This window comes from Nothobranchius furzeri, chromosome 3, assembly GCF_043380555.1.
Source record: "Nothobranchius furzeri strain GRZ-AD chromosome 3, NfurGRZ-RIMD1, whole genome shotgun sequence".
NCBI lineage: Eukaryota > Metazoa > Chordata > Actinopteri > Cyprinodontiformes > Nothobranchiidae > Nothobranchius > Nothobranchius furzeri.
In genome coordinates, this window is record NC_091743.1 from 89,647,860 (window position 1) to 89,662,973 (window position 15,114).

Here is a 15,114-nt window from a genome sequence, read left to right on the forward strand (position 1 = left end):
GCACATCCAGGGCACGGAGCTCCCGTTCCACCACATCCCAAAGATGCTCTATCGGGTTGAGATCTGGTGACTGTGGGGGCCGTTGTAGTACAGTGACGCATGATAGCTGCATGCGGCTGATCGCTGTCCCTGACATCATGCTAGATCAGCAGCCTGTGATGACACCTGGTTCTGCTCACTCTAGGAGCCGCTTCAGATATTAAATAAATAAATAAATAAATAAATAATAATAATATACCGAAAATTAATCAAACCAAGATCTTCAAAACACTGAACCGAACCCAAACCCATTTTAGCGTACCGTTACACCCCTAATATGGGATGTTTGACTATATTGATATTAAACTGGGTTTAAATGGAAAAGATCCCTTTCCGTCTGCAGCCTCCCAGTCATTTATTTGTAATAACACGATTAATGCCAACAGTAGCAACCTGAGAAATTTCCACTTAAATGTGAAGCACTAGAAGGTCCATTTGAATTATTCAGTCTGTTTTAAATTATTCATTTGGATTCAAAATCAACTCAGTGCTGCTTGCTTCTGCCTCAAATTATTAGCCACGCATGCCTGAACAGGGTAGCGGGGAGCTGGTGTCCCTCTCCAGCAGTCACCAGAAAGAGGCAGGGGACACCTAAGACATGTCTCCGGGTCTCATCAGTAGGACTCTGTTTGAAACCATTTTCCCAAAAATTTGAAATGAATGAAATCAGCTGTGAACAGCTGGATGTGGGTGCTGATGGTGGTTTTGCTCGATTCATGCAAGTCTCTAAACACGACAACAAATTACTTCATACCATCGAAACATTGGCAGCTGCTCTAATGCAGTGGTCTGAACAGCTTTCAAATGTATTTATTAAAAAGAAACATGCACGAATATTCTTTGAAGTCGTTGGCAGTAACAACTAAAGAACTAGAAGGCCACCGCCATCTTAACTTCAAAATGTCGTGGAAAAAACTTGACAGACATCATCTCAAACCCTGGGTGCTATTCTCTCCTGTGTGGTCAGTAGAAAAGTACGCTGCCTACAGACAGCGACATTTCATTTTACAATGGTCATTTATAGGGCTGCACAATATATCGTAAATATATTGTTATCGCGATATCGGCGTGCACAATATGCATATCACAAACAACAGATAAATATCGCAATGAATGGTTAGCTTGAATGTTTGCTACACGTAATGCATTCTGTCAATCAAACGGAAGCATGATGTTTTTGAACAAATCAAGCAGAGCTCTTCACCCATTTGGCCAATTGGGTGGGTTCTCTTAGGTTAGATACCCACCCCCGAGGTGGACGGCACTTAATTTTGATGGTTAGCAAACACCTGAGTTAGCTTTGTTCTGCTCTTTCTGCTGATTCTGCTTTTCCGGGGATCCACTGATCGCCTTTTCCTTTTCATTTTCTTTTTCCCTTTCCTCACATCTTTAGCTTTTCTCATTTTTATGATTTCTTTATTTTTTATTTTTTTGTTTTTGATTATTTTTGTTCCTGAGTTAACTTTTTATCTATCGTAACCATCGCAATATTAATCATTGTTATCGAATATTGCAGGTTTTCCTAATATCGTGCAGCCCTAGTCATTTACAAAATGCATTCAAACTATGATATGGTTTGTTGCTGTACTTGACCACATATCAGTAGTTTTGGCATAATACTCCACATGTTCAGCTATGTTTCTACGTTTTCTTTCCACTCTGTGTACGGCTCAGAGTGTCGCACATTTTCTGTTCATCGTGTAATGTGATTGTCTTGCATCAGTCATGTGGTGACCATGCCGTCCCTCCACCATCTTGCCAACCTTACCAAAAGCAGCATGCTATGAGTGACGTAAACAGTTAGCATTACCCTGCTCCTTGTGCTTTGAAATATTGCTGTAAACTGGCTTAAGGAAAACCAGAAGTGGATTTAGGAGATGTAATCTCCAAGAAAAACAGCATGTCAGTCATTTGAGAGTATGTCGGGTGGAGGCTACAGACATACAACAGCAACAGGTACTTTGCAGAATGTTTCACTCTAAAGTTGCAAAATCTAGCAAAAAGTCTATCAACTTACTCTGGCTAGCACTTGAAAAATCACTGCAAACATTTGCCCAAAAAGTGCAAGAGAAAAAAGTCTGGCGAAAAGTCAAGTGAAAGTGATGCTCAGGGCCACTGCAGTAAATAGTCTACAGTTACAATTAAAGACAAGAGCCATGATACACTACATTGCCAGGACATGATGCCTGTTAATGTGGTCACTAGAGATGTCTGAAAAAACCGATGTCCATATCGTGATTCTTGTTCGTAAAGAGTCAGAATCGATCCTGTTCTTATTGACTGACAAATTAATCACATTTCATTTGGACAAAACCACCAAGAGCTGATTAGTTTACATTTAATACCTAAAATGAATCAGGTCTACTCTGTTGTCCTGATTGTATTGTACATGTGTGTGACTGAATTTACACACATGATTTAATTTTCACATCTTTATGATTAACCAGAGTGATAAATAATAGTTTGATATTCGAGAAATAAAGATTCGCTGTCACGCCTAATTAACTCTTGCTAGAATGCTAACTGATAAACCAATAAACCTAAAATATAACTATCATGTTTTCCTACTAAAGGTATTCAACTCACAATGTGAGCTTTAAACTAAAACAATTTTTAAACGGATCAATTGACGGTAGAGTAGGACGGGCTGGTCCCAGGGTTGTGCCTGTGACTCACCTCCTACACTAAATGATTCCTTCCCTGTCACAAACCAATAGAAAAGGCAAGTGTGAGGGTTAAGTACAACACAGCAAAGACACGCTCCACATCCTGTCTGAATGAGAAGTCTTTCCCATCTGTCACAAAGACACGAGGGACATCTGTCTCATCCCCAGCTTTAATGACACGTCCAGTCCTTAAAAGGACTTGTATTTACATGAGAGGAAAATTACTCCAGCAGAGCAGAGTCACTGATGTACTCTGGCATGGAGCTCAGGGGAAGGCACGGCTCACCTTGGAAGTTAATTAAAATCACTTTGTAATATCTGACGGGATCCTCCCACTGGGATTTCTCGTGTTTTACTTTCAGCAAAGAACCCCTTGATCCTGCATCTGGTTTGAAGTAAAGCATTCTCAGCATCTCGGTGTCCCAAATGCTTATTATGGACAGTCCATAGAGAGATGTATACACCATCTTATGTCAAAAGAGATTTATGACCCAGTGATTTAAGACACTGGCCAGGGTGTACCCTGCCTGATTGCCCATTGACTGCTGGAGATAGGCACCACACAACCCATAATTCTGCCACATCTGCAGATGAACTTAAAACACCTGAATTTCCCAACATGTTCACTGCCTGCTATAACTCTAGGCAACGAGGTGTAGCTATTTTAAAACACAAAAACATCAATTTCACAGTGTTGGACACAGTTTCTGATCCAGAAGGTAGATTTATATTACTAAAAATATCCATACAGAATCAAAGCTTATGTATCGTCTGCATATACTGTCCAAACAGTATGTTCAACCTAACCATAGAGAGTATACTTTTTCCTCACACGTCCATCACTCTCATTCACGTTAGGATTATTTTCTAGTCAGCAGCTCATTGTTGGCTGACATCTCAGACACTGAGATACACCCCATGGCTCTCAGCGACCATGCTCCGGTTTCTTTGACTCAAAAACTGGAGGTTTAATTCATTATTGCTTAAAGATTTTACAGAATTTTTTTAAAAGGAGTGGGCTTTATATTTAGAACATAATGACCTGCCTGGAACATTAGCTTCTGTTCTCTGGGAGGCAGGAAAAGCAGTGATGAGAGGTAAAATAATCTCTTTCTCATCACATAAGAAAAAAACCAGAAAACAAACGTATTCAGGAGTTAGAATAAATCATTAAGTCTTTAGAGGCATCCACAGAAGAAGGGTTAATGAGCAAATTACGTAAAGCTAAATTAGAACTTCATGGAATTATTGACAAAAAGAGAATTTTTAGCACAAAGACTACGAATAGAAAACTTTGAACATAGTAACGAATGAATCAGGTAAATTTTTAGCTAACCAGTTAAAAATAAACAAAGAGAAACCTACCATATCTGTTGTTAAAGACTCAATTGGTAATATAGTTTATGATCCTGACAGAATTAACATTTTCAGAGACTTTTACCAAACTTTGTACTCACTACAGATAAGCCCATCAGATAACAAGATCAATGAGTTTCTCGACAGGATAACACTTCCTAAATTATCAGATAGCCAAGCTTCAGTCCTGGACTCGCCACTAACATCAGCTGAGCTCCAGGAAGCCCTTAAATCCATGACTAATAGGAAGGCTCCAGCAGCCGCAGCGCCCGCAACCTGCATATAAACCGTGTCGCGGACACCCCCATGTTGAAATGGCGCTATGCATTACGGGGCTCCCAGGGGCAGATAAGAGTTGGTCTCTCTCCGAGAATAATTATGAATTTAACAATGATTACTGCCTGATGACATTTTCCCACATCTGCAAAGCTCACTGGAAGGACACAAACCGAGGACAATATTTTCCTGATATAGGGATTATTACTCAAGTAAGGGTAAAAAAGTATCTGATTAGAAGGCTACTTGAGTACTGAGTATCATCTGATCTAATATTTTAAAATTATGACATCAAACAGACATAAAATAAGAAGTTATGGGCAAATATTGGTATTTTAAAGACCAAAGGGGAAAAATGTAAACAAATTAACTACATAATTACAAAATAACACATTTTAGGCCAAATTTAGACACAAACTGAGGACGATATTTTCCTGATATACAGGGCTTATTTAGTTGTCTGAAACTGTAACACGTTTAAAAAAATACCGTGATAATACCGAAAACGTGATAATTTTGGTCACAATAACCGTGAGGTTAAATTTTCACACCGTGACAACCCTATAAAGTTGATCTCAAAATTATTTGTAAAGCCCTGGCAAAAAGATTAGAGAAGGTAACCCCTTTCATAATACACTCGGACCAAACTGGTTCCATTAAGGGTAGGCAGTCATTCACAAACTCACGCAGATTGATTAACTTGATAGACTTCTCTTGCAGTAATAACATAGAAACTGCATCCCTGGATGCAGAAAAGGCTTTTGATAGAGTGAACTGGAAGTTCTTATTTGCAACTTTACATAAATTTGGTTTTGGGAACTTCTTCATAAACATGCTACAAACATTATACAGTTCCCCAACAGCACGTGTCAGGACAAACGACCAACTATCAGCTAGCTTCTGTCTTCAGAGGGGGACCAGGCAGGGATGCCCACTCTCCCCTTCACTGTTTGCTATCTTTATCGAACCACTAGCAGCAGCAATTAGGCAAACAACAGGTATTAAAGGCATAAAGTGTGAGAACATAGAACATAAGATCAGACTTTATGCAGATGATGTGTTACTTTTTCTCCAGAATTCTCAATCCTCTCTCTCACATGCAATAGAACTGATAAACTCTTTTTCAACAGTTTCAGATTACTCAATAAACTGGTTAAAATCCACAGTTCTACCAATTAATTTCTCTTTTGTCAATTTGCTCAATACACAATTGGAATCAGGGAATATCACATACCTGGGAATTCATTTCTCTCCCAAGCTGGCAGACCTAACCAAACTAAACTACATCCCACTTTTAAAGAAAGTGGAAGATCATCTTGGAAATCCGTACCGATATCATTCATGGTCAATTTTTCACCATCTAATTAACCACAAGGTAACCTTTCATTTACAGACATAAACCCACTATATCTGGCCTTCAAATCCAAGAAGTTCTGCTCAGTGCTTGTTTGCATACAAGAATACATAACAAAATTGTCAAGGTCTCCTGCAAAGGTCCTGCAATCTCCGCGTAAAGCCAGACTTCAGCATGCTTCACTCTGAGGAAAGTGATCTGGAATTATAAATAACTTTACAACTCATAAGCTTTAATAATCATGTGTGTTGAGTGAACAAGATGTTTAAATCAAATGTTTGAATAATCTGCATTGATATTGTTCTGCGGGATGATTTGGGTGATGGGGCGGAGGGTCTCAGTTTGGAGTATCCAGATGCTTCTGGAGGTGGGTTCAATGGGGGTATCTGGGGCTGGGGGTGCTTGGGTTGCCTCGAGGGGTGGAGTGCTGGCGGTTGTAAGTGGTGCCCCTTGGGGGGTCTTGGCGGTGGCCATGGGTTGCTGCAAGGTGGCTGCATTGCCCCTGGGTGGGTCTGGGGGCTTGGGGTGTGGGGGCGACCGGCCCCGTGCAGGGATCTGGGCGGGACCTTGGGGTTTGGATCCTGACTTGTATGCTGTGGGGAAGAAGGCAAAAACACATGGCAGTGCCTGGCCCAGGGACCTCAGGTGGACATTGGCTCATCTGAAATAATAACAATTCTGTCCCATCACGGGGAAGTGGGATGTCCAGGAGGGGGAGGAGCCAACCTTACCTGGATGTCTTATGTCTTACATATTCTGGAAGTTGTGCAAATGCAGGGATGGGAGTAAATATTCTGCTGGGCTGGGGCTGGGTTGGTGCCCTCCAACTCCGTGGGGCTTTGCGATGCTGCTGCTTTGGGTCCTGGCAAGATGTATTGGGGTCTCACTTTTGGGGCCAGTGGGGGAGCTGGCTCCCTGGAGGGCTTAGGCCAACCAGCCATTCCTCCCCATCCCCATACATTTTTCTCCTCATGCTCCCTCACACCATCACACAAACATGCACATAGGACCTTAGGTGGTGAGCAAGTCAGGGGGTGTAGGTGTGGATCCCATTTCCGAATTCCTGTGGCAGCCTGCCCCCCAAATTTACTTGCACATTAAACACTTCCACCAACGACATTCCATGCAAACACACACTTAGGGCCTTTGGAGTGAGCACACTCAACAACATTTGGAAAGAGGATCTTTAAGCTTCATCCCAAGTGCCAGTGCCCACTTCCAACTTTAAACTGCACGTAGACACAGAGGGATGTGGGGGGAAATTGGGCTGTGTGGTGGAATTAGCTGGCCACCCCAGCCATGGAATACACCTCATCAACATGCATCAACACTGTATTGGAGCAGACGGAGAAGGAGACTAGGGGTCATACCACACCTCTGTTGTTGTTTGGCCTCCCGGGGCTGGAGGCTAGGAGGGGGAGCCGGCCATCTGGTTTGGGTCTGAAGCGGTGAGTTGCTTTGCTCGGTGTTGAGTGGGGTTGCCTGCTCATCATCACCCCAGCAGAAAGGGGCTAACTCTGGGAACCGGTGATGGTTGTACCCTTCGTGCAGCAGTACCAGGGTCAGAATGAATGGGGTGTGTATGAGGAGTGTGAGTGTGTGTGTGTGTGTGTATATATATATATATATATATATATATATATATATATATATATATATACTTTTTTGTGACCATTTTCCATCTTTTTTAAGTTCTGTCTTTAGTTGCACTTTCTGCTAAACGTTTGATAAATTTCAAATACATTCAGCTAAGTTTGACAATTGAACTCAATTTCAGCATTGTTTCAGTCCTTGGGCACATAAAAACATCAAGACAAGACGGAAGTTCTCATCTTTGGACCAGAAATCCAGAAAAGGAAATTGCTTAGTCAATCACCTGACCTGAATGGCATTAAATTAGTCTCCGAGAACAAAGTAAGGAACCTTGGTGTTATTTTTGACCAGGACATGTCATTCAAATCCCAGGTCAATCAGGTTTGTAGGATTTTCTTTTTCCACCTTTGGAATATTGCTAAGATTAGAAGCATCCTTTCCAGGAGTGATGCTGAAAAACTAGTTCATGCATTTATTACATCAAGACTGGATTACTGTAATTCATTACTCTCAGGAAGTCCACAGAATGTAGTTAAAAGTCTTCAGCTTGTCCAAAATGCTGCAGCTAGAGTTCTGATGAGAATTAAAAAGAGAGATCATATCTCTCCTGTCTTAGCTTCCCTACATTGGCTACCTGTTAAATTCAGAATAGATTTTAAGATCCTTCTTCTCACATATAAAGCTCTTAATAATCAAGCTCCATCATACATCAGTAATCTGATTGTTCCATACGTTCCTAACCGAGCACTTCGCTCCCAGACTGCAGGTTCACTGGTGGTTCCCAGAATATCTAAAATTAGGATGGGAGGCAGATCTTGTAGTTATCAGGCTCCTCTCCTGTGGAACCAGCTTCCAGCTTTAGTCCGTGAGGCAGACACTTTGTCTACTTTTAAGAATAGGCTCAAAACATTTTTATTTGATAGGGCCTATGGTTAAAATCTGATGTTAGCCTAAATCTGGACAAGTGGGGGAGTAGAGGGAGGTGGAGTGTACAGTCGGTAAAGACGGCTCTCCCTTGCCCTGCCTCCAACATGCCTCCATCTAAAAAGGCTAGGTTATCCAGAGTTATCTCTGTAGTTATGCTGCTATAGGCTTAGACTGCTGGAGGATACACTGACCACTTTCCACACTCTACTGCTTTCTTCTACTATCTGCTCTTTAACTGTATTATTTCCTGCAATTTCAGCTGTTAACTTTATTTTCTCTCTAAGTGTTTTTCTCCCCAGAAGAAGCTACAGTGATGTTCTGCTGAGCTGTGGTGGCCTCATGGAGGGGGCCATCGACTAGCACACTGCTGCTAACCACTTAAACATTCTCCCTCTCCTGATAATAACTTTTTGATTCCTTGACGTTGGATGTGCTACTACTAGTTTATCCGTTTAATTATAGATTCACCAGGATAAATACAATAAAGTTTATCTCTCACCAAATAGAATATTTACTAAGAAATCACAATGTAACTGTGTGTGTGTGTGTGTGTGTGTGTGTGTGTGTGTGTGTGTGTGTGTGTGTGTGTGTGTGTGTGTGTGTGTGTGTGTGTGTGTGTGTGTGTGTGTGTGTGTGTGTGTGTGTGTGTGTGCTCTGTCTTCTCCATCCCCAGTGAGTCGTGGAGGATGGCTGCTTATACTGAGCCAGGATCCTCTGGAGGTTTCTTCCTGTTAAAAGGGAGTTTTCCTCTCCACTGTCGCTGCATGTTTGCTTAGTATGAGGATTGCTGTAAAGTCACTGACACTAGTCAGTGACTCGATGCAATTTGCTGGGTTCTTTATATAGGAAACATTATTTCTGATTGGCTTAATGAACTGACCTGAATTGGAATGTTTACTATGTGAAGTGCCTTGAGACGACTCTTGTCGTGATTTGGCGCTTTATAAATAAACTTGAATTGAAAATTGAATTGGATTGGGCATGTTCAGCTCAGTTTCAGAATTCGGCATATGCTGCACAGTTCAGCAAATTGAGAACATTTTATTATAAAACAATCCCTACACAAATACTAGCCTGGCATGCCAGACTCTTCCTCTGTTTAATTCTGCACAGAGAAAGAGTCTGGTTACTCACAGGCAGGGAGGCAGATGAGGGGCGGGACTAGCCAGCTCGAAAATAACCAATCAGAAAATTTACGGAAATGCTGACTGTACCACACGACGCTGTAGTTTTTTTTAGCTGTAGTCAAAAATGGCGTCTGGCAACGGCGCAAACATCTTTCTTTAGAAGAAATGATTTTAGCGCTTCTACTTGTTTTAAAGACATTCATGTCATTTAGAACAGAGGAAAGAGCTGCAGCCAACTCCGCCGCTGTCTTCATTGTTTATGAGAATCTGAACATCGCTGTGTGTGACGTCTGCGATGCTGTAGTTTTTTAGCTGTAGTCAAAAATGGCGTCCAGTGTTTCCCTTACATAGGCGTAGCCGTGGTGGCCCGCCATGGCTGAAATCCCAGCGCCACGCCTACAAGATCCCAAATTAGAATTTTATTTTTTTGCGCTGTTTCCCAAAGAAGCAGCGGGAACTACTCTGTTGTTGCTCGTTCACAGCCGGCAGGCAGCAAGGAGGAGGAGGCAGGGCAGGGTGGTTACAGCTAGGGATGAGCCGCATACTCGTTTCAGACGAGTATCCGGTACGGATAAAGCATTTTTGACGAATACGAGCATGAAACAAATAAAACTCGTAAATATCTGTAATCGTGCTGAAGGAAAATCCTCATTGGGTAACTGACTGTCTTCACGCTCTGTGATTGGCCAGTCAGATAGAGCGCCCGCCCCTCCCTTCACACAAAACTCTGCAGCCGGGAGCTCAGTCCGGCCCACGCATCCACGCACACACGCACACACACATAGACAGTAACGGATCTCTCTGTGCTTGCTTCACTGTTGCTCACGTTTCTTCAGTACTCCCTAGGTTTTCTTCAACTAGCCTCTTTTTTGGTTTAATATTTAAATTTACTTTTTTCGTAACGTACGTGGTGCATTTGACAAGACAGAGCTGAAAACGGCTCGTGCATGCGTCGGTCACTGCCTCTCTCTCTCTCTCTCTCTCTCTCTCTCTCTCTCTCTCTCTCTCTCTCTCTCTCTCTGTCTCTCTCTCTCTCCTTTGCACACATGCACACACACACACACACACACCTTAATCAACATAGTTTTGTTTAACTGTGTGTGGGAAAAATGCCAACAATGTTAGGAAAAAATCAGTTTAATCAAATTAAAATAAAATGGTTCTAGTATTTCATATTTCCCAGTTCCTACTGCATGAGTTCAGATGTATTAATTCATGCACTTAAACCACTAAGACTATTAGCACAGGAGCTCCACAGGGCTGTGTACTCTCTCCTCTGCTCTTCTCCCTGTAAACAAACTGCTGCACCTCGAGCCATGACTCCGTTAAACTGATCAAGTTTGCGGACGACACCACCCTCATCGGGCTCACCTCTGACGGTGATGAGTCCGCCTACAGGAGGGAGGTGGAACGGCTGGCGTACTGGTGCAGCAGCAACAACCTGGAGCTCAATGCTCAGAAGACAGTGGAGATGATTGTGGACTTCAGGAAAGTCACAGCCCCATCTCTCCCCCTCGTCCTGTCTTACACCCCCGTTACCACTGTGGACTCCTTCCGCTTCCTCGGAACCACCATCACACATGACCTTAGGTGGGAGCCATCCATCAGCTCGCTGATCAAAAGGCCCAGCAGAGGATGTTCTTTCTGCGGCAGTTGAAAAAGGCCAAGCTGCCGGCCCAGATGATGGTGCAGTTTTACACGGCCATCATTGAGTCCATCCTCACCTCCTCCATCGCTGTGTGGTACGCTGGAGCCACGGTAAGGGACACACACAGACTGCAGTGCATTGTGCGCTCTGCTGAGAAGGTGATTGGCTGCAGCCTTCCATCTCTCCAGGACCTGTACGTCTCCAGAACTCGGGGGCGTGCAGGTCGGATAGCAGCTGACCCTTCGCACCCGGGTCACAGACTTTTTGAGCCGCTTCCCTCAGGCAGGAGGTTACGGTCCATCTGGACCAGAACCTCCCGCCATAAGAACAGCTTCTTTCCATCTGCCGTTAGACTTGTGAACAGCTTATAAACACACAACCATGCTCGTCTTCTGTACTCGACACAACGTCACGTTATCGGCCATGTTACCATTACCTGCCATTTTTTATTGCTGAAAGTTTTATTCTAGTTTTTTTTTATTATATTTTATTCTATTTTTAATCTTATTATTCATGTTATATGTAGCACATTAGTACCGAAGCAAGTTCCTAGTTTGTGAATTGTTTGTTCACTGACAATTGCAATAAACCTGATTCTGATTCTGATTAATGTTCTGATTTTACTGAAAAACGTGTTCTGTAATAGTTCCTTTACTATTGTGATCAAAAATATTTCATCTCAGTTCTGAGGCTGCTCTCTAAATAGTTTATAAATAAACAATACACATAGCAACTTCTGATCATTTCAGATAAATTTCAGATTTAAAATAATGTATTGATGTAAACCACACCCACTCATTTCCAAATAATAAATAAGAGGTGCATTCATCTGTGTATCTCCTTTGATCTGCATTAGTGATATTTTCAGCACCAGAACAATGAAGCAAAGAAACAGATTCCTGGGTTTATGTTAGTAATTTTATTTATTAGGTGCATCTGACCTCTTCTATTTTTCTCTGAAATGAGATCAAATCAGTGCTTCTATGGGTCGTCTCCTCTCTGCACTAGAAACATGTACTTTATTATAATGTTCACTGTAATGCATCTTGATGTGCTTAACAAATAAATTAAATCAAAGATATTGGTCAATAATGCCAAATATGTAAATTTGTGTTTCAGTCATTTTTATACTGGCTTAAAAATACTTCATTAAGTCTACTAAGCAGGGGTGTAGAAGGTGTTTAATAGGGCCAGCCCAGTAATGATCTTGGACCGAAATAAAGGGGCAGAAAGTCAAATACAGGGGGGCAGAAGGAGATGTTTTTCCAGATGCCAAGAAAAATTAAATGCCCACCCCCACCCCCCGCAAAGTGTGTCACTGAGAGTTTAAAACAAAAAATATTCTTGTGCAAATATTGGTGTATTCACCTTTAATACTAGTTATTAAAATGCAGCAGTTGCTGGATTGGTGCAGTTCAAAGTGGAGTGCGTCTAATAAAACAATATTAACATAAAGGTGAGACGGTCATAACCCCCCCCCCCCCCCCCCCCCACCACCACCACCACCACCACCACCATAGCTGGAAAATTTCCTAGGGGAATCCCTGGTGTCTGGCGACAGTGCAAACATCTTTCTTTAGAAGAAAGGCTTTTCGTACTTGTACTAGTTGTGGTTTTAAAGACACGTCCGAGTCATTTAGAACAGAGGAAAGAGCCGCAGCAAACTGTGTTTCAGTCGCCATGTTTATGACAAACTCGCCATTGTGTGTGACATACGCTTCAGTTCAGCCAATCAGCAGCTTCAGCCATCCGTTTCAGAATTCAGCATATGCTGCGAAATTCAGAGTTCAGCTAATAGTGAATATTTAACTAATTAACTATTCCTACTCAAATACCAGTTGCTAAAACATGTCTGTGGTCCAACCCTATAAACTAATATCAGAGATTTCAGTTTTCTGCTTGACAGTTTAGCAAAGTTTCCGCTTCACTTTAGCTATCCAGCAGCTTCAGCTATCAGTTTCCGCTATCCAGCATTCAAACAGCATTTCTGCAAGAAATTATGTGGATAATGCAGGGATTTTTAAATTTAGAGTACGTGACATTCACAGACAGAAGCTGGTTTATTAAATTTCATTATTGTAACAATAAATATCAGTATTCGCATCATGAACCACATGGCCCTTTAGATGCAGTAGCAGCAGCACCAGGGTCCTCATTCTCTCCAGATACTGTAGGTAGCACGGTGATTGTATTTGCTCAATAAATAGGTTATACTAAGATCAAATGTATTATCTTGCCTTATAGCATGACAAAAAATGTGCATGAAAGATATTAAACAGTTGAGCATGGGGGCCCAACTAGATGGCTTGTACCCAGGGCCCAGAATTTGCTGCTATGCCCCTGCCTGTAAACCCAACAAACTATTTAGGGGAGGAAGATGAGGGACTGATCGAGGTACACATGGACTTGAGTCCGGGTCTCATAGTTGCCCACACCTGCTAATTGAGCTGCTTATCCAGAGTAGAAGATGATCTCTCCAGCTTCAGCAGACAGAAGCAGAAGGGTGGAGATTCATCCTGAAGCTGCAGAGGTCCAGGTCCAGGATTCAGTCTCCTTTTATCTGATATGTTCTGCAGGTTCTGCTCCAAGCCTCTCCTCCTGGTTCTATAAGCAGACATGTACAGCTGGTTCTGATCCAGGACCAGTCACTGGAGTCCACCAGGACTGATGTCCCCTAACAGAACACAAAGTCTAGAAGACCTGACCCAAATCTGCCTTATGCAAGTTCCTGCATGATGGGGATGCGGCTCAGTGAGCAAAGATTATTCAGTCAGCAGTCAGCACTGCTGGTTCTGGTGTCTGTGGAGCTGAGCCCAGTCTCAGTTAAAGGCTAGGTGAGGGAGGATGAGGAGGGGAGATGAAGCACTGTGTAGGTCTGGACCTGATCCGGTGTGATGGGTCCAGATGTGAAGACAGTTATGACTCAATGGACTCACTGGAAACTGGACCCACCCACCAGGTCCAGTTTCTGGGTTCTGGTTCTGCCCCCCCTACACACACACACACACACACACACACACACACACACACACACACACACACACACACACACACACACACACACAATAAAGGCCGCAAACACAGAGGTTCTGCAGGGACAGTAAGCCATGGCTGCCGGGTACTCACGTGCCAGATGGCGAAGAAGATGAGGGAGACGCAGAGGACCAGAGACAGCATGTAGCAGAAGGCAGCGAAGGTGAACATCATGGAGCGGGGAGCGGCGGACCTGCCCAGAAGCACGATCCCGCTGACCAACGAAAACAGCAGAAAACGGGATGGGGTTCTCACGGCGCCGTGGGTCGAAGCGGTACCGGCACCATAGTCCGACCCCACAGCGTTTGATCCAATCTGGTACTGAAGAATAAAGCCGTGCAGACGACTCGCTGCTCGCGGACGGAGACCGATTGATCCGCCGTCCTCACGGCCGAGCACGAGACCGAACCGGCAATCCGCGTCCGCAGACTGGGTCGTCAGACTGCGCTGTACCGGGAGAAGCACGGAGCGGGGTTCGGAGGAGGTTCTGCGCTGAAGCCGTTTGCTGGAGGTGATCCATTCAGCGGCGTCTGAGGAGCCCAACCGACACCGAGCCGCTCCGCCAGCTGCAGTCTGACAGCAGAGGTGTGAACAGGTGGAGATGGCCAGCACCAGCCTGGCGTGCACGTGTGCGCGCGGGCCGGGTGCACGGCTGGATTTATTTATTTATTTATTTATTTATTTATTTATTTATGTATTTATTTATTTATTTATTTATTTATTTATTTATTTGTTTGTTTGTTGACTGAAACAAACACCAGGGTGGGTTTATAGATCAGAACTGCAGGAGCAGCAGAGATGGGGATTCTTTCTGTCCAACCTTTTTTTAAATGTCCTTGGTCCGATCTGGACCTGGACTCAGACTGGACCTGCATCCAGGCAGGACCTGTGAGATCCTGCCACTAGTCATGAGGTGAAGAAGAAAATCCTCCTGTATCAGACAGTGGATACTTCTCAGATACCTACTTGGTGTCATTACTGTGCGACCATGGTCTGACTTTAAACTCGGGTGTGCTACAGCAGTGGTTCGCAACCTTTTTTGACATGTGGACCCCCTGAGCCATTTACCAGGAGTACCCCCTGAGCCAGTCACGT

General features: G+C 43.3%; 1 protein-coding gene across 3 annotated transcripts in view; it reads right to left on the reverse strand.

Moving 5' to 3' along the window:
* The window catches only part of cnih3 (cornichon family AMPA receptor auxiliary protein 3), a 78,678-nt gene extending 64,006 nt beyond the window's left edge, over positions 1–14,672 (reverse strand). For 2 of the 3 annotated variants that reach the window (XR_008559627.2, XM_054733596.2), the window contains exon 1: positions 14,113–14,325. Coding sequence is in view for 2 of the 3 variants with exons in the window: in XM_054733596.2 (XP_054589571.1) it covers positions 14,113–14,193 (81 nt within the window). In the remaining variant the exon portion in view is untranslated. Of the gene's footprint in view, positions 1–14,112 lie in introns of all 3 variants that reach the window. The other variant, XM_070549760.1, reaches the window with a different exon arrangement.
* Positions 14,673–15,114: the final 442 nt, after the last annotated feature.